Raw genomic sequence first — 24,058 nt, forward strand, 5'->3', positions numbered from 1 at the left:
AAATTATGAGGGGCATGGATAGGATAAATAGACAAAGTATTTTCCCTGGGGTGGGGGAGTCCAGAACTAGAGGGCATAGGTTTAGGGTGAGAGGGGAAAGATATAAAAGAGACCTATGGGGCAACTTTTTCACACAGCGGGTGGTACGTGTATGGAATGAGCTGCCAGAGGATGTGGTGGAGGCTGGTACATTTGCAACATTGAGGCATTTGGATGGGTATATGAATAGGAAGGGTTTGGAGGGATATGGACCGGGTGCTGGCAGGTGGGACTAGATTGGATTTGGATATCTGGTTGGAGTGGACAGGTTGGACCGAAGGATCTGTTTCCATGCTGTACATCTCTATGGCTCTAAGAACAGATGAGCTCTCTACTGCTTCGACTAACATCTATCCCATAGATGGTGATTTAATAATAGAGACCTTGTGCATAATTGCCTCCCATTTCTCCCAGTTACTACAACGTCAATTCTTAAATGAATTATTAATTGTAAAATGGGATATCGTAAGATTTTAAAAATTGCAAGTTTTTTTTGTGTATTCACAGTCATTAAAAATATTGGAGCAGGAGTAGGTCATTTCAACCCCTCTATCTTGCTTTGCTACTCAGTAAGATCGTGGCTTTGACATCAGTTCCACTTCCTTGCCCAATACCTTCACTTGGTTCCCCAAAAGTCTTATCTATCAATGTATAGGAACCCATAGCTCTGTAAGATAAGAATTAGAAGGTGAGACCATAAGGGTCCATGTTTGCAAGAAGAGAATGCATTTGTTTGTTTTTTAACAAGCTAGAAGAAAGTAGTGAACTTTGTTCAAGCAGGGTAAATATGATTGATAGAATAGAAAACATGGGAAATTTACAATGAAATACAATGCAGTTTTAAATGATGTCTTCAAACATAAATAAAACATATAGAGATTTTCATTAGAAGAATTAGAATCCCTACGGTGTGGAACAGGCCCCTTCGACCCAATAAGTCAACACCGACCCTCAGAAGAGTAACCCACCCAGACCCATTCCGCTATCCTATATTTGCCCCTGACTAATGCACCTAACCCGCACATCCCTGTGGGCAATTTAGCATGGCACACCCTTGGATTGTGGGTGGAAACCGGAGCACCCGGAGGAAACCCACGCAGACGCTGGGAGAATGTGCAAATTCCACACAGACAGTCACTTGAGGATGGAATCCAACCCGTGTTCCTGGTGCTGTGAGGGCAGCAGTGCTAACCACCGAGCCACCATACTGCCCCCAATTAGTGATCAAAGCTTGTCAAATTTTTAAAAAGTAGGAAACGTTTATCCCTCAGTTGTGTATATTTTTATAAATTTCTTTGAAACGTACACAGTTGTTCAATACATAGCAATGCAAAACCATATTTGGGCAGTGAAAAATGATAAATCAGTAACAAAAGCATTTGGACGCAAATAATAGTCCGAAAGTGGATTCACAGTTGAGATTTAGAGGCTAAAATAATGTGCTGACTGAGTAAGAAAAGGATACTGAAAGAGGTAACAGTGGGTAAGGTAAGGCATCAGGAGAGATTGCTTTGGGAGTTACCCTGATTGTCGTCAGCAATTTTTGCGAAGGAGTTAGCAGTCTGGAAAAACAGTGCTGCTTCTTGAGGTTTCAGAAGCAGTTCTTATAATATTGCAGTAAACAAGATGAAGAATCCCAGTGAAAATGCACAGGCCATTGCTCTTGCAAGATTGAATGGGAGAGGAAGAAAATGCAGACTTTGAGCCGAGGAAATTAAGAAGTAGCTAATAATAGAGCAGCCTCTAGGCTGAGAAAGCTTTCAGAGAATGTTATCTGCTCTTAAGTTGTGAATAATGAAAGAGTTTTAAACTGAAAATTGAACAAATTAGTTTTGTTGATTGTACTTGTATTTCTATATAGTTAACATGAGAGCATGCATTTTTGAAGTTCTTCATAGGTGGTGAATCCATTCTGTCTTTACAATGTAGATAGTCATTCTTGGTATGCATTTGTCAAATGATTAACTGCTTTTCTAGTTGGAAAGTATTTTCTAATTTGACAATGGTAGTACATTCCGGATTGATCGGATGAGCTGCTCAGAGTTTCTTGGTGATTCTGCAATATGGCACTCGTGAGCACCTTACAGGGCGTGAAATATCCAAAAAACCTGGAAGGCATGCAGTTTACTCTTATCTGTCAATTAATTTTTGAGTGAGAATTGTGGTTTGTATGTTCTCAGTTTCCTCGTTGCGTTCCGCTGATGATAGTAACAAACAAAAACAGAAATTGCTGGAGAAACGTGGCAGGTCTGACAGCATCTGTGGAGTGAAGACAGAGCCAACGTTTCAAGCCCAGTGACCCTCCTTCAGAACTCATTGCCCCTGCTGAGAATGTGTAATTGCAGAATCACCGGACTAATCTCCACTTTAAGTAAAGTACATGTATGAATGTGCTTTTATTATATCAAGCATTCTACTCTCAAAACAAGCATGCCTAATATTTGGCTGCTGGTGGTGTCTTTTGATTGCAATTCTGTACTGATTGTACTGAAGGCTGAATTGAGATTATCCCTCAAACCATAAATTTGTATGTGCTTATCTCAGTTAATGGAGCTTTTGAAAGATTTATTTGTGATGTCATAAAGTACTCAGCTATTACTTTATGTGTACACAATAATCCTGAAACTGAAATGCTGTTCACCTCTCATAAATTGACTGTTTCAATTCAGTTTTATCATGAAGATGCTGTGATTTTAATGTGGCTGTTTCCAAACCATTAAAATGAGATGCGATCATGTATTAGCAGTTTTATCCATTCATCTTAGAACATAGAACAATACAGCGCAGAACAGGCCCTTCGGCCCTCGATGTTGCGGCGATCTATGAACTATTCTCAGCTCCTCCCCCTACACTATCCCAAAATCATCCATGTGTTTATCTAAGGATTGTTTAAATCTCCCTAATGTGGCTGAGCTGACTACATTAGCAGGTAGGGCATTCCACGCCCTTACCACACTCTGCATAAAGAACCTGCCTCTGACATCTGTCTTAAATTAAGACAGGTTAATTGAGTAAACTGATTGAGTAAACCTGATTGATGAGGAATTATATAATGATCGACAGAATTCATCAAAAAGCAAAGTTGCTTATTTACATTTAGTAAGATGCTTACGCAAACTTTTACAGATTCAAGCATGCTTCAACACTTTGGCGTTTGAGTTAAAGCGGGATGTTAGAACTGCTGCTATTGAATATTTGTACATGTTTTCAAATGAAGCATCATCCAGGATTTCAATGAGATGGAGTCAACAGTCAAAATAAATATGAGAAATCTAATAGTAGCTGAGGATAGAATACCTTTCTTCTTCTTGTCCTGAAGAGACTAATTCACCTTTAGTGATATGAACAAGTGCCATGTTTTTTTTCTCTGTTCAAATAGCGATCGTCACGTGAGATGGCAGGTTAAAGAATCCTTCTGAGTGCTTTTCTATGGCCATTAGAAGCTTGGTGTGGGCAGGGTCTCACTTAACAAATGATCGAGTGATGGTGGGGAAGAAGAACAATGTACACTGGCATCTCAAGATCACAACAGTAGGCTACTGGCTATTGTTGAGAGGGCTGGAGAAGGGATTGAGGGATTGGCTAGGGTTTCATATGGCAGGAGCCACAAAAATCTGTTACCTTTGGACTTCACTTGGCTGAACAAGCTCATAATGTGTGCAATGTGCTCCACGCTGTTGAGTCCTAAAATAGCATTAGGGCACTTTCTGTGTCAGAGGAATTTCTTAATGATTTTTAGATTACTATAAACTGTTCTGATTGCTCGCTAAGGGGAGAGGTAGGATGGAGTTTTTGTTAAACACAATCCTGGTCCCCTCTTCAGCCAATAATTACCAGCATTGTTCACTGCACAAGCTGTTTCCCACATTCTGACCCAATAATCAAGTCTTTGCTGCTGCATTGACAGAGTCTAACCCACATAGATCGCGGATCAAGTTTTAATACATAATTATATGCTCCTTAAATCCAAACTATGTAAACTTATGGTCATCAGTGCAACTCGCAAGATTTAATAATCTGAATCTCTTTGTTTGCTGTTAGCCTAGGGAATGCTGTCAGTGTTATAAATGATCGTGGCTTCCATTATTCAAACATGATTTCTATGTAATGACAATATCCATTGTATGAGCAACTGGATGAATGCATAAACAGTAGTTTGTATTTAATTCAGGTGTACATTTAAAGTTGCATTTGTGTGCCTTTGCGAAGCTAAGGAGGGGAAGGAGAGGGCAACTCGATTTCTCTAAGAATATTATATTAGGGTGTTGTCATTACAGGTTTAGTAAATAATAATAAAAATACTATGGTTGAAATTATGATAAGTTTTGCTTATACTTTGGAAATGAAATGAACACCAACTTAGCTGTGAGTAAGTCTGCACCAAATTTGCAGACATAGGTCTGAATTGATCTTCGTATGGTTAACATGGGTGCGCAGCTATGCAGAATTGGGGAAGTGTGGAACAGGGAACAAATAGGCCAGACACAGGTATTTCATCCAAAATGTGGAAATGATGCCAATCTGAAAGAAATTGCACAATACAACAAGCTGATGTCTCTCTTAGCAAATGCATGTTATGTTTGGCACCTCAGATATGTTAATTAGGGTATTGATGCCTGTTGGAGACTGAAATAACTCCAAGGAGCCAGGTATCTAGTTGCCAAGTCACCTTTTATTTACATGTGCACAGTACATAAACTCTACCTAGCTACCTGAGAGCCTAGTCCCGAGAGTGAGGAGACTCTCTGAGACTCCTGTTTATATCTGTCAGTCCAGTGCTCCCTGATGAGGCCAGGTTAACAACCTCAATCAGGGATCTTATACTCAAGATCCGCCTGGCTCTCCCTCCAATCACTACAAAGACCCTTTTCCACAATTAGTCACCAAAGGTTTGGGTGGGTGGTAGATTTGTCCCTTGTGCTTGAAAACTACAGGTAGGTTTATTCTTCCAGGAAGTGAGGCTAGGTGGATCTGGAGTGCACTGTCCCAGTGATTGCCATGCCCTCTGCCCTGGAACTTAGCTGAGGGACGTTTCCATTCCAAAATTTAATCTTAAAGCAGTTATCAGCGCTTCCCAAATCATTTTGGTGAGGGCCAAGCTCCAGTTTTAAGCTGGCCTTTGGCCTATATTCTGAGGGGTATAAAGTCCAGACTTAGATTATTTACAGGGCATTACTTGGACCACTTCCATCCTGACCCTGAGATCCCTGTGATTCTGACCTCGGCCTCTTGTTTGCTTTGAGTTTAATGAAGCCCAATGCTCAATTTCTGGAGACCATAGATTCTCGTTGTTTGTGGGTAGTGCAGTTATCCTGTGTGATGGGGAAAGGAATGTGTATTAAAAGCTTCAACTTCTACTTGTGCTCACTGTTGAAATCGAGCACTTTTGAACCAGTTACACTGTGGCCATAAAAAACAAGACAACACTCTTTGTCCCAATTCCATTGCTTATCCCCAGACCCTGACTAATTACCCACGGTCTGTCATGTTACCAGAGTGAATTATTCAGTATTCTTAAATATATCAGGCTTAATGTCAAAAATATGGGATACTTTGGGTGCGAATCTCCATGTTAATCAGTCAAGGATCTTGCAGTTAAACAGAGGAGCCTTGTTTCAATTAGGTCTCAACTGGATTCAGCCTTTAAGGCCTATGGAAAAAGATAATGCTTTAAATGTATTTCTTCTTGAGGATTTCATGCAGCAAATTACAAGTCTCGTCCATGATGTCAGGTACAGGTGATTGTCAAAGGAGGGAAGATAAACTAGAAGTAGGATTTTCTGGAGAATGATTGACTATAGTTCTGCTGTTACAGAATTCTTAATATATTTTGATGATACGTACAGGTCGTTCTGCTATAATGTGCGTTTCTTCAACACTAATTCACTGTAATGCGATTGACGAATAGGGGATGCTGTTTCTAAAGCTCGAACTTTTAAAATATGTGTTGACTAAAGCGCGATTGCATCGCCAACACTTTCAGTGTTATTTGTATTGCATGATTCTTTTTTAGTGCAGGGTTGCACAGGGATGTGACTATCATGATATAGGAGAAATCACTGTACTGCAGAATTGTCATACAAGTCACTATAGTCCCAGAGGACCTTTGGGCTCCTATGTCAATAAAGATGGCAACTGGTCGTGGTTTAACCTGAGGGTTACCATGCCTGAGGGACGAGTTTGAGAAGGTTTGACCTTCACGGAGATCTGAGTCATGAGTGTGGTACTGGAAAAGCAGGTCAGGCAGCATCCGAGGAGCAGGAGAATCGACGTTTCATGAATGTTGAAGGGCTTACGCCTGAAACGTCGATTCTCCTGCTCCTCGGATGTGACCTGACCTGCTGTGCTTTTCCAGCACTACAGTCTCGACTCTGATCTCCAGCATCTGCAGTCATCACTTTCTCCTCCTTCATGGAGATCTGCAGAATACTGCAGAATAGTGAAGAGAGAAAGGCGCCGTAAGAAGTTTCCTCGTTTGTTCCTGTCGTGGGCAGTAAAGAATTGTCATAAACAGCATTCAAGAGCAATTTTGACTAAGGTCACCTATCTACTATAAATAGACATATTTACAACCGAAAAGAATAGAAAATTAAATTTGTAGCAAATAAGAAGTACAACAGTATTTGATCGAGTATTCCAAAGATAAATGTTTAAAGTAGTCCTTCACTTATTGTTGGAGAATTACAAACTTTTCTCAACTTAACCTTTTTATAAATTTAAAGTTAGCATAACAACACAACATCAAAAGAAAACAGCATCATAACCTCTTCAAAATAATTTGGATTGAATCTAGTTGATCCCAAGATGGGTTTAAAAACTTGAGAGGAAGGAAAAACAGTTTTGAGGCTCTGGGAAAGATCAGGCATCAATCTGAAGAAAGAAGGAAACAACTTATTTATACGGTGTGTTTTACAATTTCAAGACATCCCAAAATACTTCCCAAACAACAAAATATTTCTGAAGCATTGCCATTATTACACTGTAGAGAAACTTCGTGACCAATTTGGGAACATCAGTGAAATAACTGATTTGATATTCTGTTTCAGTGATGTTAGTTTTCTGATGTTGGCCAAGATGTTATTTTTCCAATGTGTAAAGGAAATTATCAAAATTATTTATGGAATGATGGATAGACAGTTTCACTGTGCAAGATTGTATTTGGAAATGAAGGCGAAAGGTTTTACTTTCGCTTTTGAAGACTGTAAGAGAACTAAAGGAAATGTTTTCAGGAGGGCAGTACCTGAAGAGTGGGCCAGTGTCAAAATATTGGACAGTGCATCCTGAATATATATATGGCTGTAGGAGATTCCCAAAGTATGGTGGGACAGGACGATGAGGACCAAGATTTTAAAGCTAATTCACAGGAGCATTAGGAACTTAAGTTGACTGATGAGGGTAAATGATGTTTGGCTATTACATAATCGTCACTGAATTAAATTGCCCATTGTTTCCTTACTGTATGTCACAACAGAAGGCATTACCGAAGGTGGTGGTGCAAATGACGTGTCCCACATGGAAGGCATCTGCTGCTGTGAAAACTGTGGAAGGTATCGGATAATGGAGGAGTTCAATCAACAAGATTGTTTTTGTGGCACAAACTGTCAGCAACAATACACAGATCAGTAAGTAGGAATGAAACTTAAAGAGCTTTTTGTTTCGATTGTGGTTTCTGTGACTTGGGAACAGAATTTTAAACACCAAAACGGTCACCACACTGTATTATGGCAGTTTCAAGCCAAGTTGAGTAGAGTACAATTCTGAGAAGTAATAGACAAATTCACAATGTTTACTTCAATATTCAAAACATGGTCAGACCACTGTTTCAGAGTGTGTTTTTGGTGCAGAATGTAGTGTGAGAAAAGCATATGTCAAAACTTCAGAGGTAGGAATCTGTGTATTTTGTATAGTTTTCAAAGGTATAAATTTAAACCTGATTTGTTATGCGATACACATTCAATGCCTTTCTCACAAGGGGCTGTGAGAGGGAGGTGGTGGGTAGGAGGGGGGGATCCTCAGGGCTTTTCCACCCATCTGTCATGACTTTGGCAGAGGAGCCACCTAAACCCCGCAAAAGTCGCTCAAATATGTGAAGCGCTGACTGCCAGGTCTCTGTGGGAGTTGTAAATAAATGCTGGAAATGCTCAGCAAATCTGGCAGCATCTGCAGAGAGTGAAGGGGAGAGAGAGAGAGATGAAGTTAACATTGCAGATCTACAGAATTCTGTGGGAGTTTGTTAGATAAGGTGGCCCTCTGTTTATGTCAGTGGGACTGTGAGGAGACTGTTCCGTTGCAGTCACCAAGACCGCAGTGGCTGATTTGTCCTGTCCACTCAGTGTCACACCCATCTTTAAGTTCGGGGGGGGGGGGTGGGGGGGAAATGTCGAGGTCGAGGGTGCTTAAGAGGCCAAATGAACCTGAACCTGGGATTATAGTTGCTATGGTATACATGAATTTTGATAAATTTTAAATTACCAGTACTAGACAGAATTTAGAAATGTAAAATATCAGAATAGAAAGAAATCAAGGATTATGCTGCAAGGAAACACATTGCAGGTGGAGTTCCACTGTTGAGCCACTTCTGTTCTTGCTTTACAGTTGATAATCTGGCTCTTGGTGATCTACTGTTTAAATTTCCTCAAGATTGGAGTGGTGCTGGAAATAGACAGCAGGCCAGGCAGCATCCAAGGAACAGGAAAATCAACATTTCGGGCAAGAGCCCTTCATCAGGAATTCCTGATAGATTTTCCTGTTCCTCAGATACTGCCTGACCTGCTGTGCATTCCACTGTAATCTTGACTCTAATCTCCAGCATCTGCAGTCCTCACATTCACCTATTTAAATTTATAGTCAAATCCTACTGTTGTTGATATTGGCAAACAACAAATATCGCCACCTGGGGTGGACTCTTTCATTCCTAAAAGCCCGCTTCCTTCATTACAAATATAGATTTCTTCTTATCTGCTCAGTTCTTCTAACTGTTTAATAGGAGAGAGTGAGGCAGCATCCGAGGAGCAGGAGAATCGACGTTTCGGGCACAAGTCCTTCATCAGGAATGAGGCTTGTGGGCCAGGAGGCTGAGAGATAAATGGGGCTGGGGGGAAGGTAGCTGAGAATGCTATAGGTAGATAAAGATGGGAAAGAAGATGAGAGGTAGGAGAGAAGGGTGGAGTGGATAGATGGGAAGAACGATAGATAGGTTAGGAGGACAGTACTGAGTTGGAAGGTTGGGAATGGGATAAGGTGGGATAAAACTCGTTAATATTTCATCAGTTCATCTTTTTCTTAGGAAAAAGATTTTGACTCCGCTTTACTGCCATTTTGCTAGACTCAGTTGTAAAATGGTGCTGTCACTTGAGTATAAAGATTTTGACCTTCAAATCCTCATCTAGACTAATAAAAACCCAAAAGAACTGTGGATGCTGTACATCAGAGACAAAAATAGAAATTTCTGGAAAAGCTCAGCAGGTCTGGCAACATTTGTGGAGAGAAATTGGAGTTAACGTTTTGGGTCAATTACCTTTCCTCAGAACAGGTGGTAGGTTCCTGTGAGTTCTGAGTAAGGGTCACTCGACCTGAAATATTAACTCCAATTTCTCTTCACAGATGCTGCCAGACCTGCTGAGTGTTTCCAGAAATTTCTATTTTTGCCTCCTCTAAACTTGGGGGGGCATGAGCAGATAATCTTATTGACATTCTGTTGTACTATTCAATGTGCAATATTTCAGATGTGATATCCAACCCAACCCTGTGTTAGCTTAAAGACTCCAAATATTTCTCTCAATTATTAATCTCTTCTTGAATACTTCACATGAACATACATTTCAGCTTATTAAGATGAGCTACTTCGAGGATGAGTTTTCTTTAAGGTTCATCTTCTTACTTTTTTGCATTCTGGCTGTGAATTATGATGTTTTAACCTGAAGAGAGTTTGAGATAAGAAACTTGCGAGTGGAGATAGGGTGATTTGTAGATTTGGTGAAGGTTATAGAAATAAAGAGGGACAAAGGTATGATCAGATTTAAATTTCAAGATGAAAACTTACAAATCGAGGTGCTGGGTGACTAATTAAGATAAACTTTCAAATTTCATAGACAGTAAGAGTAATCTTGAAATCTGTTATTCTTCTCCATTGTTTTTAATTGTTTGCACTGACTTATTGTACAATTCCTGAAGAAGGGCCTGTGCCCGAAACGTCGAATCTCCTGTTCCCTGGATGCTGCCTGACCTGCTGTGCTGTTCCAGCAATAAAGTTTCAACTTATTGTACAATAGTCCTACCTTCATCAGGTACCTTCAAATTTCGATTTCCATTCCCAAGGATTTCTGGAGTATTCAGGATGGGAGCTGGGCTAGTATCTGCTGAGTGTGTGCAGGCCCAGCTGCCCGGTAGAGTGTGGATTATTCCTTTTCCTTGAAAAATGAGGACTGGGTGTCAGGGCAGGACATTCACTAATTCCTGTTGCAGAGCATTACACCCTGTTTTGATCAGAGTAATTACTACCAGGTCAAGATATTGCAGATTAGATCTTAGAGTCAGAGAATAAAGAAGGACAGAAACAGGCCCTTCGGTCCAACTCATCCATGCTGACCAAGTTTCAGAAACTAAACTAGTCCCATTTGCCTATGTTTGCCCCATATCCCTCGAAACCTTTCCTATTCATGTACCTATCCTACACCCACCACTTCCTCTGGCAGTTCATTCCACATACAAACCACCAACCGTGTGAAAAAGGTGTCCCTCAGGTCCCTTTAAGATCCTTCTGCTCTCACCTTAAAAATACGCCCTCTAGTTTTGAACTTCCCTACCCTGGCAAAAATACCTTTACTATTGACCTTATCAATGCCTGTCATGATTTTATAAACCGCTATAAGGTCATCCCTCAACCTCCTACACTCCAGTGAATGAAGACCCAGCCTATCCAACACTCCTTATACCTCAAAGCTCTTCCAGTCCTGGCAATGTCCTGGTAAATCTTTTCTGAACCCTTTCCAATTTAATAATCCCATTCCTATAGCAGGGCGACCAGAACTGTACACAGTACTCCAGAAGTGGCCTCACCAACACCTTGTGCAACCACAACATGATGTCCCAACTTGTGTACTCAAAGGTCTGAGCAATAAAGGCAACTGTGCTAAACACCTTCTTAACCACCCTGTCTATCTGTGATGCAACTCTTCAAGAAGTATGTAATTTTAAACTGTTGCCAATCTTCAGGTCTATTCATTTTTCTTGCCAATTTGTTTTGCCTCTTCTTTGAATCTAATACTTTCTCTAGTTTCCCTGGTAAGCCATGGTTTGGCCACTGTTGTCTTTGCGCACTTACATAAAACATAGAATAGTAGAGGCCCTTTGGCCCTCAATGTTGTGCCGACTTTTTATCCTATTCTAAGATCAAACTAACCTACACACCTTTCATTTTACTACCATCCATGTGCCCATCCAACAGTCACTTAAATGTTGCTAATGTATCTGACTCTACCACCACCGCTGGTAGTGCATTCCATGCAACCAACACTCTCTGTGTAAAGAACCAATCTCTGGCACCTCCCCTAAATCTTCCTCCAACCATCACGTCTCCTCGTGATAGCCATTTCTGCCATGGGAAAAAGTCTCTGACTATTCACTCTATCTATGCCTCTCACCATCGTGTACACCTCTATCTACTTCTCACTTTTCTTTGCTCCAATGAGAAAAGCCCTAGTTCCCTTAACCTTTCTTTATCAGACATGTCCTCCAGTCCAGGCAACATCCTGGTAAATCTCCTCTGCATCCTCTCTAAAGCTTCCACATCCTTCCTGTAATGAAGTGACCAGAACTGAACATAATATTCCAACTGTGGTCTCACCAGGGCTTTATACAGCTGCAGCATAACCTCGCTGCTCTTAAACTCAATCCTTCTGCTAATGAAAGCCAACACGCCATATGTCGTCTTAACAACCCTATCAACCTGGGTGGCAACTTTGAGGGATCTATGGACATGGACCCCAAGATCTCTCTGTTCCAAGAATCCTGCCTTTAACCCTGTATTCTATATTCAAATTCCACCTTCCAAAATGAATCACTTCACACTTTTCCAGGTTGACCTCCATCTGCCACTTCTCAGGCCAGCTCTGCATCCTGTCGATGTCCCGTTGCAACCTACAACAGCCCATCACACTATCCACAACTCAACCAACCTTTGTTTCATTGGCAAATGTACTAACCAACCCTTCTACTTGTTCATCCGAGTCATTTATAAAAATCACAAAGAGCAGAGGTCCCAGAACAGATCCCTGTGGAACACCACTAGTCACCGAGCTCCAGGCTGAATACTTCCATCAGCTACCACCCTCTGTCTTCTATGGGCCAGCCAATTCTATATCCAAACAGCCAGATTTCCCAGTATCCCATGCCTCCTTACTTTCTGTATGAGTCTACCATGGGGAAACTTATCAAACGCCTTGCTAAATCCCTATACACCACATCCATTGCTCTACCTTCATCAATGTGTTTTGCCAAATGGCTAAAGAATTCAATAAGACTTGTAAGGCATCACCTGCTCCTCACAAAGCCATCTGACTATCTCTAATCCAACTATGGTTTTCCAAGTAATCATAATTCCTGTCTATCAGAATCCTCTCCAATAATTTGCCCACTACAGATATAAGACTGACTGATCTGTTATCCCTATTTACTTTCTTGAACAAGAGAATAACATTTGTCACTCTCCAATCACCTGGCACTATTCCAGTGGACAGTGAGGATGCAAAGATCATTGCCAAAGGCACAGCAACCTTTTCCCTCGCTTCCCGTAGTAATCATGGGTATATCCCATCTGGCCCATGGGACTCATGTATCCTTATGTTTTTCAAAATTTTCAGCACATCCTTCTCCTTACATCAACCTGCTTGAGCATATCAGCCTGTTTCATGCTGTCCTCACAAACATCAAGGTCCCTCTCAATAGTGAATGCTGAAGCAATGTATTCATTAAGGACCTCTCCTACCTCCTGTGATTCCAAGTACTACTTCCCTCCACTATCCCTAATAGGCCCTACCCTCACTCTGGCCATCCTGTTGTTCCTCACAAAAATCCAAAATGGCCTCCCCTCTCGTCGGACCTATATTGAGTCAGGAATCCTTCCTGTACACACCTGACAAAAACTGTTCGATCCAAACTATTTGAACTAAGGAGGTTCTGATCAGTATTATGGAAATTAAAGTCACCCATGCATCAACCCTGTTACTTCTGCACCTTTCCAAAATCGCCTCCCAATGTGCTCCTCTGTGTCTCTGTTGCTAATGGGGGTTCTGTAGAAAACTCCCAATAAAGTGACTGCTCCTTTCCTGTTTCTGACGTCCAGCCATACTGACTCAGTAGACAAATCCTCCTCGACGGCCTCCCTTTCTTCAGCTGTGATATTATCTCTGATTAGCAATGTCACTCCCCCACATCTTTTACTTGCACCATAAAAGCATAAACAATTTTTGTGGTTCACTCATTCACTCTTTGAATATTTGCCATTGCCTATTCACTGTCTTTCCTATCAGCCACTTTCCCAGTCCATCGTAGCCAAATCATGCCTCATGCCATCGCAGTTTACCAGGACCCAGGTCTCAGAATCAACGACATCTATCATTCATCTCCAAGGGATCACTCACAATGACAATACCATTTATTCCTTTCTGATTGCACAGTACTCAGTCTAAGATGGCCCGTTATCCAATTAGTTCCTCAATGTGTTGGTCCAAAAAACCATCTGGTATAGTCTAAGAATTCCTCTTCTATGGTAGTTATGATTTGGAGATGCCGGTGTTGGACTGGGGTGTACAAAATTAAAAATCACATGACACCAGGTTATAGTCCAACAGATTTAATTGGAAGCACTAGCTTTTGGAGCGCTGCTCCTTCATCAGGTGGTTGTGGAGTACACCCAATTGTAAGACACAGATTTCTAGCAAAAGTTTACAGTGTGATGTAACTGACATTATACTTTAAAAAAACCTTGATTGTTTGTTAAGTCTCTCATCTGTTAAAATGACCATGTTAGTTTCACTTCTTTCATATGTAAATCGCAAAACTTTTTTTAAAAGTTATCTTCTCAGGTTAACTTTGACAATTGGAGTCAGCCAGATAATATGTTGAAGGTGAAGGCCCCCTATGTGCTGTTGTCTGTGCCATAATGTTTAGATGGATTCTAATCAGAAAATTGAGTTAAGAGTCTTACATGGATTCATGCAATTTTTGAGCAAAGTACAATGTAACTCTGCAAGTACAAATTCACCTCACAAACGTATATGTGTATGTGTGCATGTGTGTGTGTGTCTGGGGTGGAGGGATTGTGAGTGACTGTGAGAGAGTATGTATGTATGTGAGTGTAAAGGTCTAAGTCTGTGAGCAGGTGCATGTGAGAGTGTGGGAGCGTGTGTGTCTGTAGGAGTGTGTGTAAGTGTCTGTCTGTGTGTCTGTGTCTGTGTGTGCGTGTGCGTGTGTGTATGTATGTATACGCACGTGCACAAGTAAGAATGTGTGTGTATAGTGCAATGGCGGTCACTTGTAGTGTGACATGAACTCCTGGAGATAGATACGAACTGCAGCCGACAGGGTACCCTTCGTTGTCCAGTACTTCCCAGGAGCCAGAAAACTATGTCATGTTCTTCGCGGCCTGCAACACACTATCAATGAGGATGAGCACCTCGCCAAGACCTTCCCCACACATCCACTGATCGCCTTTAAACAATCACCAAACCTCAAACAGATCATTGTTCGTAGCAAACTGCCCGGCTTTCAGGACAACTCCATATAGCCCTGTCACGGTAGGTGCTGCAAGACGTGTCAGAGTGTGGACATTGATACCACCATTACGCGTGCGGACACCTCCCACCATGTACATGGGGGGTACTCATGTGACTCAGCCAACATTGTCTATCTCATACGCTGCAGGCCAGGATGCCCTGAGGCATGGTACATTGGTGAAACCGAGCAAAGGCTATGACAACAGATGAATGGACACCGCACAACAATCAACAGACAGGAGTGTTCCCTCCCAGTTGGGGAACACTTCAGTGGTCCAGGACATTCGACCTCGCACCTTCGGGTGACCATCCTCCAAGGCGGACTTCAGGATAGGCAGCAGCGAAAAGTGGCTGAGCAGAGGCTGATAGCTAAGTTCGGTACCCATAGGGAGGGCTTCAACCGGGACCTTGGGTTCATGTCACATTACAGATGATCACCATTGCACACTGCACACCACACACACACACACACTCCTGTACACACACACACTCCTTGTACACACACAGGAACTCCTATACACACACGTACATGCAGACACACCTATACATAGACGCGCACATAGACACCGACACACATTCCTACAGGTGCACACTCGCACATGGACCCTCTCACAGACTTAGACCCCTTTACACACACACACAATCTCTCTCACAGATACACACAACCCCCTACCAAGGCACACACACACACGCGGACACGCCTACAGACACACACACTCCCACACTCACACCTGCACCCTCTCACAGACTTAGACCCCTTTACACTCACATACACACACATATACACTCTCACTCACAACCACCCCCCCTCATCTCAGACAGACAGACAAACACACACACACACACAAAAACCCACATGCACACGTACGTTTGTGGGGTGAATTCGTACTTGCAGAGTTATGTTGTACTTCACTCAAAAATTGCATGAATCCATATAAGACTCTATTAACTCATTTTTTAGATTAGAATCCATCTAAACATTATGGCACAGACAACAGCACACAGGGGGCCTTCACCTTCAACATATTAGCTGGCTGACACCAATTGTTAAAGTTAACCTGAGAATGTAACTTTTTAAAAAAAGTTTTGCGATTTACATATGAAAGAAGTGAAACTAACATGGTCATTCTAACAGATGAGAGACTTAACAAACAATTAAGGTATTTTTCAGTGTATAATTTCAGTTACATCACACTGTAAACCTTTGCTAGAAATTCTGTGTCTTACAATTGGGTGTACTCCACAACCACCTGATGAAGGAGCAGCGCTCCGAAAGCTAGTGCTTCCAATTAAACTTGTTGGGCTATAACCTGATGTCATGTGATTTTTAATCTTCTATGGTATTGTGACTAATTTGATTCACTCAATCTATATGCTGATTAAAGACACCCATAATTTCAAATGTTCATTCACCACATCCCTCTCTGATTTCCAGTTTAATGCCATTCCAACATCACTCCAGTTTGAGTGGTCAGTATACAACCCCGCTAATATTTTTTTGTCCCTTAGAATTTCTCAATTCCAGATACTATATTGTTTGTGCTAACACTTTTTTTCCTTAATATTGTGTTTATATCCTCTTTAACCAGTAATGCAACTCCACCACCTTTTTCTTTTTGTCTGTCCTTCCTAAGTACTAAATACCCTGCAGGCTCAGTTCTCATCCCCAGTCACCCTACACTCACGTTTCTGTTATGCCAACAGTATTATACCATTTACATCCATTTGTGTGATTAATTCATCCACTTTATTTTGAATGCTCCATGCATTCAGGTACAAAGCCTGAAGGCTTGTCTTTTTAATGTTCCTTGTCCTACTCCCACTTTTTTTACTGTGGCCTTGTTCAATTCTGGTCTTTAATTCACATTTGCTACACAAATACCAGACAATGACTGTCTCTAACAAGAGAGTATTTTACCATTGCTGAATCCCTCACTCTTAGCATCCTGAGCTTTCCACACTGCAGAAACTGAACCGCACCAGTGCTATAAATACTAGGCTACAACAGCAGGTCAGAAGCTGGGAGTTCTATAGTGAGTAACTCATCTTCTATCTCCTCAGTGCCTGTCTATCTCTGTAAAGCGCAAGTCAGGAGCGTGATGGAATATTCACCCTAGACCTGGATGGGTACAATAGGGTCCAACAATAGTTGAGATGCTCAGTGCCAATGCACCACCTTTAACATTAATTCCCTTAACCACTGCCGCACAGTGGTCATGTGTGTATATCATCTACAAAATGTAGTGAAGTAATTCATCAACACCCCTCCAATAGTACCTTGCAAAATCAGGTCAAAGGTAGCAAATTCATAGGACTATCACCACATGCATGTTCCCATCAAAGCCACCCACCATCATGACTTGGAGCTACATGATTGTTCCTTCAGTGTCTCTGGGTGAAAATCTGGAACTTCCTTCCGAACAGCACTGTAGGTGTCCATACACTCCAATGACTGCAGCAGTTCATGAAGGCAGCTTGTTATTTTGATTCAGTTTTTATTTTGCACTCTTAATAACACACCAAACTTGTGAATGTGACATTTTGAAGGAAAAAAAAAGACAAATTTGGAAATATTACATCTCAAATTTTAATTCAGCATTTGACAACTTTGGAATAGAGAGCAGTCTGCCTAATATTTCCGTAGCTTGTTAATTTATGCTTTCCATGGCGTCCTTACTAAAAGAAAGGTTAGCATAAAAATGGTGAAACTGATCAAAGATGACAATATTAAATAATTGTAACCTTAGTGATATACTTCTATGTGGTTTTTTTAGAATTTGCATATGTAAGCCATATTTCAATACAATATTCTTCAACAGACAGCCCATTGTGGACTTTGTACCAATCAAGCGAAATGCTGGAACAATACTGAAATGCATCAAAAAGCGAAACAGGAAAGTGAGTGTGAACGTAAAGGAAGATTCTGATGAAGATTTTGAAGATGGCCACATGGTTTGTGATAACTGTAGATATTTATTTTACTATGCGGTGGCACTTTTTAAAGAAGCAATATTTCATCAAGCCTCAAGTTTTTACTTTGCACCCCAGGTTTTTGTGACACATTTGATGTTGGCAGGATGTGGTAATTGATTTACACCTGCATAAAATTTGTCTTATAAATTGGGTCCTACCCCAGCCCAGTAGTCACAGAACCCTTTTGATTCAAGCCCTTTCATGCAAAAGTTACAGTGGTGCCAGAAGCACTTTATCTCGTGCATCCTAATAGTGGATTTGTGCCTACTGCAGAAGAAGGCACATTCCCAATCATTTTCAGGTTTCCAAAGATAGCAGGGCAGTGGGTGTAGAGGTCTGATGTAATAATCCTTCCCACTCCAATTTCTTCGCTGCACCTGGCAACTGAGTAATGAGGTGGAACAGAACATAAGATCTCCTGCTTAGCCAGATGGTGCAGAGTATACTTCTTGACTGGAATTAATATCACCTTTTCCATCTGTGATTGATAGCTGCAGTGAAAGCATCATTCACAGGTCAACTGCACAAACTCAGTAGAGTTATTATGAAGCAATGTTCAAGTCAAGTAAGAAGAAAAACCTACGTTGTGCATACGTTTCTGTATCCTCTCACTACAGAGAACCATTTTCTCCAAGTTTCCTGACCACAGTTATTTCGAATTCTTAGGCATTTTTTTCAATTTGTTTTCCAACAACTAGAGTGTGCAATTAATTGGAATGTTCTCAGGAGAACTAGGAACTGATTAGTGCTTTGGTTTGAAAATATATTCCTGTTGGTGAAGAGTGCATTTCTCGTTGGCTCAAGGTATTAATTGCAGCATTCCTTTGAAACAAACGGAGTAAATGTTTCCATTGCTATTGCATCTGGAAAACAATTAGTGTCATTTTGTTTTTATTACTCCTTTAGTAGTTCCATTGTGACACACTTCAGTATAGGTTTGAGGGTTTTCTAAACTATTACAGCTTGTGTGCTTCATAATCTTAGATTATAAAAAGTTCCTGTTTTATAGAGCAGAGGGAGATGAGTCGGCGGGGGGGGGGGGGGGGCAGTGGAGAAGCCTAGCTACATGAAAAGTCTCAACACTATTCTGACTGAGACTTCTCTGATGTAGTTCATATTGAAGCTCTCATGCACTGCTGACATGTCCACCACCTGCATTTGCAGTGTATTCTACAATCTGAGTCATTATCTATCAAGTCTGGATGACTCATTGAGAGTATCATTTAGATGGTTTATTGATATTTTTTCCTCTGGTTGCTAGACCTCTGAGGTGCTGATAATATGGTTCCTTGGCCAAAGGCAGACTGTTTTTTTCTCTCCTGTGAATAGCTATACCTGATTGCTCATCAGTAATCTCTTCACTAACCTCAGAAATTACAGCAATACCAATTTAGGCTCAGCCTCATATAAGATGTAAGCAATGGTGTAGCATCTTCACAATGTCGGGAAAGGGAGCGAGAGAGCCCTGTATCAAAAGTTGCATTAAAACATAACAAGAAATTAATGCATTAGAGGAACAAAAATGCTCATTTTTTTTGACATCCAAAGTTTTTGACTGTTGCTCTACATATGTAAAGCAAAATTTTGTATTTGGTTATTGTATGAAATTTTGTGATGCTTAAGAGATAGATAATTTCAGTGTATACACTTGAAGAATGGAATGTGTTATGCATTATAATTAAAACCAAGGATTGCCAAAGAAGGAATACTTGAGTGAACAAAAACAGATTTACACAGGTGATAAAACTGTATAATGCAAAGAGGACTTTGAAAAACTCAAGTTTAATGTCAGACAAATGTGACAATAATCTGGGTGCTTGTAATGGATGTTTTCAGGTGAAATGTAATATTTACTGATGCAAATGATTGCTGTGAACTATGATGAGAATTATGCAGATAAAATGTCTAAGAGCTTTGTTGGAGAATTGACAGGCTTCAGATTGATCACATTTTCCCCATTTATTTGAGTTATATTATTTTGAAAGGCTTTGTACTTAATGTTACAATGTCTACACATAACTTATTTCATACAGCATTAGCATTAGGTAGGAAAATGTAATCTTAGCATATTAAAATGATTGGTGGAACTGTAATATTAAAATCTAATCCTCTGGTGGGTCATTGTAATTTGGAAAAAACTACATTATTATGTGGTATCAAAAATACATTACTCTGAGCAAATTGCTGTTGCATCTGGTGTACCCAGGGTGTTGTTAATATTTGATTGACTGGAGAAGGGGTTATTTTATGCAGTTATAGAAACTGAAGGTATGCCACATGTCATGTTATCAAACAAAGTGTAAAATTGAACTTTTCAAAATACAGCCTGATGCTTTCTTTTGAGCTACTTCTCATGAGTGGAACATTTTTAACTTGATTGTTCTGCAGGAGGAAGTGCAAGATGATGGAAAAATGAAGATAAAAATGTCTGCAGTGCTGACTAACCACAGTAACTTCAAAAACAGTCGCCTTTTTGACCCAGATTCCAAGTTCACAAAACAGGGTACTCAACTTCTTTATTTGAAACACGCTTTATTATTGTTTTCCTGCCCAAGTATGTAATATACACTTCAGTCAGATTTGCATGTGACATCTGCGATAATCCTTGTAGAGACTTAAATAATCCTTATAAATTAGTAGAATTTCTATTGACTTGAAGAACCACAAGATGCAATTTCAAGTTTTTTTTAGAATTTTACCCAATTCACAGTTTCCTATTCCTGTTTCTTTCCTAAAGCTCATCCACATGGGAGCATGAATTATATATCGGCCTTTGTATCCAGATATAAATTCTAATTATCTATTCCTTCAACTTGCAATTGCATTCATAGTTTAAAGTGTAACCAATTATAAAGCCTGATATTGTTCACAACTTTTTAAAACGCTTGAAAACTAACTGTATATCCATAGTCATTGCAAATGTACTCCCTACTGTCTGCAGGTAAGAACATATGCACCTTGTTCTCACTAATGCAAACTATTACCCTGTCCCAAGCCAGTCTTTAGTCTTTATCAACCAAGCCACCTAAGCTTGGGTCAAGTTCAGTCACACAATAGGTCAAATAACCAAGTTCATTTCTCAATTTTACCACAAATTAATGAGATCGTCCCAAAACATTACAAATGTAACATCTTCATAATACCTCTGGGGCATATGTATGAAAGTTACATTCAGAGATAGGAACACTGGTAGGTGGTCCTAATGGTTTTTTTTGCTGTATAAAATATTAGATGGAAGGAATGTTCTGCAGTCCTCAGGCTTGGTGATCAGAATTTCAATTTTTTTGCATGGAATGGCTTTGCAATATTTGGGATCAATCCACTTTTGCTTATTTAATCTGTTTGCATTTGTAGAAACCATATGAAATCAAAGAAATAAATTGGATGAAAACTTACTTGAATTCTGCAAAAGGTGGGAGGTTTGGCCAAATTACAACCTAAGTGATAAAGGTGAAAATTTACATCATGTCTTGCAATGGATAGAATAACATTGCAATGGATTGGTTAACTCTAAGCACAATAAAAGCATCAAGACATGAAGCCTTAAATTACACTGCCACAATGTGAGAGGAATGTTTGAGTCTTTACTAATTTGCTTCAAACAATCCAGTATAGGTTCAGAAGGTGTCAGATGAAATTCACCATAGTTAATTGTAATGTTTTGAAATGAGTCAGTCAAGGACAGAGTGTAAAGTACATGTTAAATAGTAATATGCATGAAATAAAAGCAAAAAGATATGAGCATTTGATAGATGGATCATTAACATTAAATATTATTAGCTGGTAATCCAGAAAGCAAACCAGGAATGTGGATGTTGCTGGTCAGGACAGTATTTATTGCCCAATCAACAATTGAGTGTCAACCACATTTCTCTGGGCTTGGAGTCACATGTAGGTCAGAACCAGATAAGAATGGCAGATTTCCTCCCCTTAAAGGACATAGGTGAATCTAATGGGGTTTCCTAACAATGGACAATAATTTCATAATCATCATTAAACTCTTAATACAGATTTTTATTAAATTCAAATTCCATTATCTGCCATGGCGGGATTTGAACTTGGATACACAGGACATTAATCGAAAAGTGTGTGCTGGGAAAGCACAGCCGGTAAGGCAGCATCTGAGGGGCAGGAGAGTCAACGTTTTGAGCATGAGCCCTTCATCAGAGCTTTTCCAACACCACACTTTTCGATTCTGATCTCCAGCATCTGCAGTCCTCACTTCCTGCCCAGGACATTACCCAGGTCTCTGAATTAATATTGTAGTGATAATACCATGAGGCTGTCGCCTGTCCTTGTGTAACTGGGGTGTCAAAGAAGACTGTGTTAACATTTATCTGACTTTGTTGAGATTCCATGGAGTATTGGGTTTGATTCTGTCATTTGTGTCACAGTAACAAAATGTTGCGAGGGACTCCTGTAAAATATTATGAGGCTAATTTTTAAAATTACATAGATTATGAAGAAAACTTATTGAGCTGATATAAAAACATAAAGTCACCATTGTCTTACTGGACACAGGTCTGCTGTCTCATTAGAGAGAGAGAGAGACAACTGGTGGTGGTTTAACTGGAAGGTCACTATGCCTCAGGTGAAGGGGAAGATTGAGAATGGCAGTCCTTCATTGTAACCTCAGCCATTGTGGAAATTGAGCCCACAGTGTTGGTGTCACTCTGCACTGCACACCATTGTCCAGTAAACTGAGCTAACCAACACCGTTATTGAAAAGGAGAAAAGGAAATAAGTTGACAGAGATTTTTAAGTTATTCACTTGAATTTATGGCCAGAAAATGGATTAGAGACACTGATTCAATTTAAGGTTATCAAAGCAGGATAATACAGCATTTGTTTACTGGTTACTGATGAAGTTGGTTGAATGGAGAAGCTTGGCACCTTTTACGAAAGTTAAATTTCTGTTGGCCAAGTAGGATACAGGAATGTTAGTTCTAAACCAGAGGTAGAAGCTGATGTGTGTGTGTGGCAGGATAGCAGAGTCATCCAGGTGCCTTTTTTGCTTAAGCATATGGTCATTATATTTCCAAATGAGATGCTGATCTTTCATTAATTCATGACAACAAACCTGTGAAATTGTTGTAAAAAGCAAAAGACTTTTTTTTGGCTATTTTTCAGTTTAGTGTCCTTTTGGCTTGGTTGGATTTCTGGTGACTGGAAAGATGTATCCATGATTCTAGCTTTATATTAGGCCCCAGTCTTGATTATTACCAAGCTCCATGCAGTCTCCTGTGGGGCAAGTCTTTGTAGATGGGATGCGAATAAATAATGGCAGATGGTCTTTGTCCTTCAAGCTAATGTTATAATATTACTTTTCTTAACACTCCCTTCCCAGCCCGGTAGTTGGCCTGGATGTTAGTTCCACAGATTTTAACAATAAGTATGTCCTCACAATCCATAACAGCACCGAAAGGCATGACCCTTGCTATCCCTTGGGTTTAATGTTGCAATGCGATAAATGACAGAAATAAAGTTGCATGGCAAATTTCATTTCTTTACATATCATTATAATATGCCAGCCAGTATATGATATATTGACCAAACACCAGCTATTTTGGTGAGAAAAGTGATACACTGAATGGATCCTTGGCATGTTCCTATGTCTTTGGGAAAACTCACGAGATGAAGGCCTCAAAATGTTGGCAGTTTGTTGAAGACCAACTAGAAAATATCAAGGGCCATTGTTGATTCAGGCAGGTACCAAGTGAAATGTGTGCATGCATCGATGAAATCTGATTCTTGTAGTGTCATGCAATATTTATTTACATACCCTAATCCTCAATATTTACTTTGTATATTCTTTTTCATGTCAGCTGTGCCACTTACTGGAAAGAAAAAGGCTTGGTCCTGGGTACAATATCTTGAAGAAGAAAAAGCATTAGCAGCACTTCCTAAACTGTTTAAAGAGGTACAAATATCTTGATTTCAGAGTAATTAATTAACCCTTAATTTTTAAGCTGTTCACATCTGCCTGTTTATTGAAATTACATGTGTAAGCAGATCAAAATTTTATCAGTTGATATCAAAAGGTTTGTGACTTTTGAGTTGTGGTTCTGAAATATAGCACGTCGTAAACGTGTCATGCATCTGCTGACCAAAACAATGTCCTATGATCCATTGAGCAACTATCAGTAGATTGAGTTTTGAGGCCCTGTTGAATTTATGTCTGTTTTGCAAAGCCCTTGACTTTCCAATGGAGTATTTGAAGACCAAAAATTTTAGTTTCGGTTTTACATGTAATTGCAATGAGAAAATCTTTC

At 40.1% G+C, this 24,058-nt stretch overlaps 1 protein-coding gene across 18 annotated transcripts in view; it reads left to right on the forward strand.

Moving 5' to 3' along the window:
- Window positions 1–24,058, forward strand: part of LOC122549360 (lethal(3)malignant brain tumor-like protein 4) — a 300,541-nt gene that overhangs the window by 55,084 nt on the left and 221,399 nt on the right. For 17 of the 18 annotated variants that reach the window (XM_043689041.1, XM_043689042.1, XM_043689039.1 and 14 more), the window contains 4 exons: window positions 7,511–7,661; window positions 17,633–17,765; window positions 20,175–20,289; window positions 23,612–23,706. In XM_043689041.1, the coding sequence (XP_043544976.1) occupies window positions 7,511–7,661; window positions 17,633–17,765; window positions 20,175–20,289; window positions 23,612–23,706 (494 nt within the window). The remainder of the gene's footprint in view (window positions 1–7,510; window positions 7,662–17,632; window positions 17,766–20,174; window positions 20,290–23,611; window positions 23,707–24,058) is intronic. The other variant, XM_043689037.1, reaches the window with a different exon arrangement.

The sequence above is a fragment of the Chiloscyllium plagiosum genome, chromosome 4 (assembly GCF_004010195.1).
Source record: "Chiloscyllium plagiosum isolate BGI_BamShark_2017 chromosome 4, ASM401019v2, whole genome shotgun sequence".
NCBI classification, from domain to species: domain Eukaryota; kingdom Metazoa; phylum Chordata; class Chondrichthyes; order Orectolobiformes; family Hemiscylliidae; genus Chiloscyllium; species Chiloscyllium plagiosum.